The sequence below is a fragment of the Aureococcus anophagefferens genome (assembly GCF_000186865.1).
Source record: "Aureococcus anophagefferens unplaced genomic scaffold AURANscaffold_46, whole genome shotgun sequence".
In the NCBI taxonomy this organism is placed as follows: domain Eukaryota; class Pelagophyceae; order Pelagomonadales; family Pelagomonadaceae; genus Aureococcus; species Aureococcus anophagefferens.
The window spans coordinates 33,796-35,104 of NW_008705601.1; the positions used below are offsets into that span (position 1 = coordinate 33,796).

General features: G+C 59.6%; 1 protein-coding gene across 1 annotated transcript; it reads right to left on the bottom strand.

Annotated features, from left to right (window-relative positions):
- Positions 1 to 124: 124 nt before the first annotated feature.
- On the bottom strand, positions 125 to 1,177 carry AURANDRAFT_67685 (hypothetical protein; the record flags this gene model as incomplete). The annotated part of the gene is made up of 2 exons (XM_009043249.1): positions 125 to 424; positions 509 to 1,177. The coding sequence occupies 2 exons, from the start codon at positions 1,175 to 1,177 to the stop codon at positions 125 to 127; spliced, it is 969 nt and encodes a 322-aa protein (XP_009041497.1).
- Positions 1,178 to 1,309: the final 132 nt, after the last annotated feature.

Genomic DNA, 1,309 nt, shown 5'->3' on the forward strand with positions numbered 1-1,309 from the left:
CGTCATCGTCGTCTTCAGAATTCAAAACAGTCCCCAGATCATTCAATCGCTTCTCTGTTTCTTCGATTTCGCGACGTTCTGCTTCCATTACACGCTGTTTTTCTTCATCCATGAAACGAAGAAATTATGCGTTGGAATTCATAGCATCAACGTCTTTAATTGCCTGAAGAGCCTCATCGGGCAGAGAATCATTTTCGTCGCAATGTTCATGATCATAGCGATCGTTGTCGATCATTGGAGAAAGTTCGTCGGCTTCACGTGCTGAAATGCGAGGTTGATGATCATTAAGGAAGGTTTGCCGAAGACGGGGTGGCATGTCCTTAATATATCCAACCAGGTCGTCCTCGTCTTCATCTTCGCAATCCCCACCACCACGCAAGCGAATCTTATTGTACTTAAAAATGAGTGTCGAAGGATACATATCCTAGTGACGTTGTGCTCCTTTTCTTTTCTTACTCACTAGTCTACCTGCTTGAGTAGGTAGTCAGCTAACTAATTATTACCATACCCCCCCTATAATGTTGCTCTTCATCGCCGCGGCGCGGAGCTCCTGGACCCGCGACCTTGGCAACGAGACATAGTCTCGTTGCGGGTCCATCCTCTCCGCGACGGGTGGCCACACGCTCCTCGGAGGTGGGGCGCCGAACGCGAGGGCGTAGAGCTCGAGCGCGTCCTCGTACTGCCGCATGTAGCGCGCGTTTGCGGCGTCGCCGCCGGGGGTGGGGTCGTGGTGGATGAAGGTGCCGCCGACCAGCGCGCAGAGGTGGGCGTACGCGACGGTGTACGTGAGGGCGAGGTGGAAGACGTTGTCCACAACAACCGAGGGGGTCACGTCGGGGCGCACGGACTTGAGCGCCAGGAAGCGGAGGAACTCACGCACGTGGAAGTCGGCCTCGTCTGCGCAGCTCGCCGCCGACTTCGCGCTGGCGCCGTCGTGCTCCGCGTGGAGGTACTCTTGCTCGTAGCGCTGCTCGAACGTCAACTCCACGTCGGCGTCGTCTGGCTCGAGTAGGTCGAACGAGAAGTGCTCGGCACGGGCGAAGGCAGACGAGACAGCGCGCGCGTCCGAGGCTAGCCGGGTCGCGTGCGCGGCGTTGAGCGCCGCGGTGAGGCCTGACAGCGCTGGCGGCAGCTCGGAGGGGGTCTTGCCCACCTTGGCGGCGTCGCGAGAGCCCATCCCAACGCGGAGGCACGGGTCGGCGCCCTGCGCGAGTAGGAGCTGCACCTGGTCGCCCCAGCCACGCTCCGCGCAAGCGTGCAGCGCAGTATACGCCGAGGGCCCCCGAAAGTCGACGTCCACCCCAGGGAG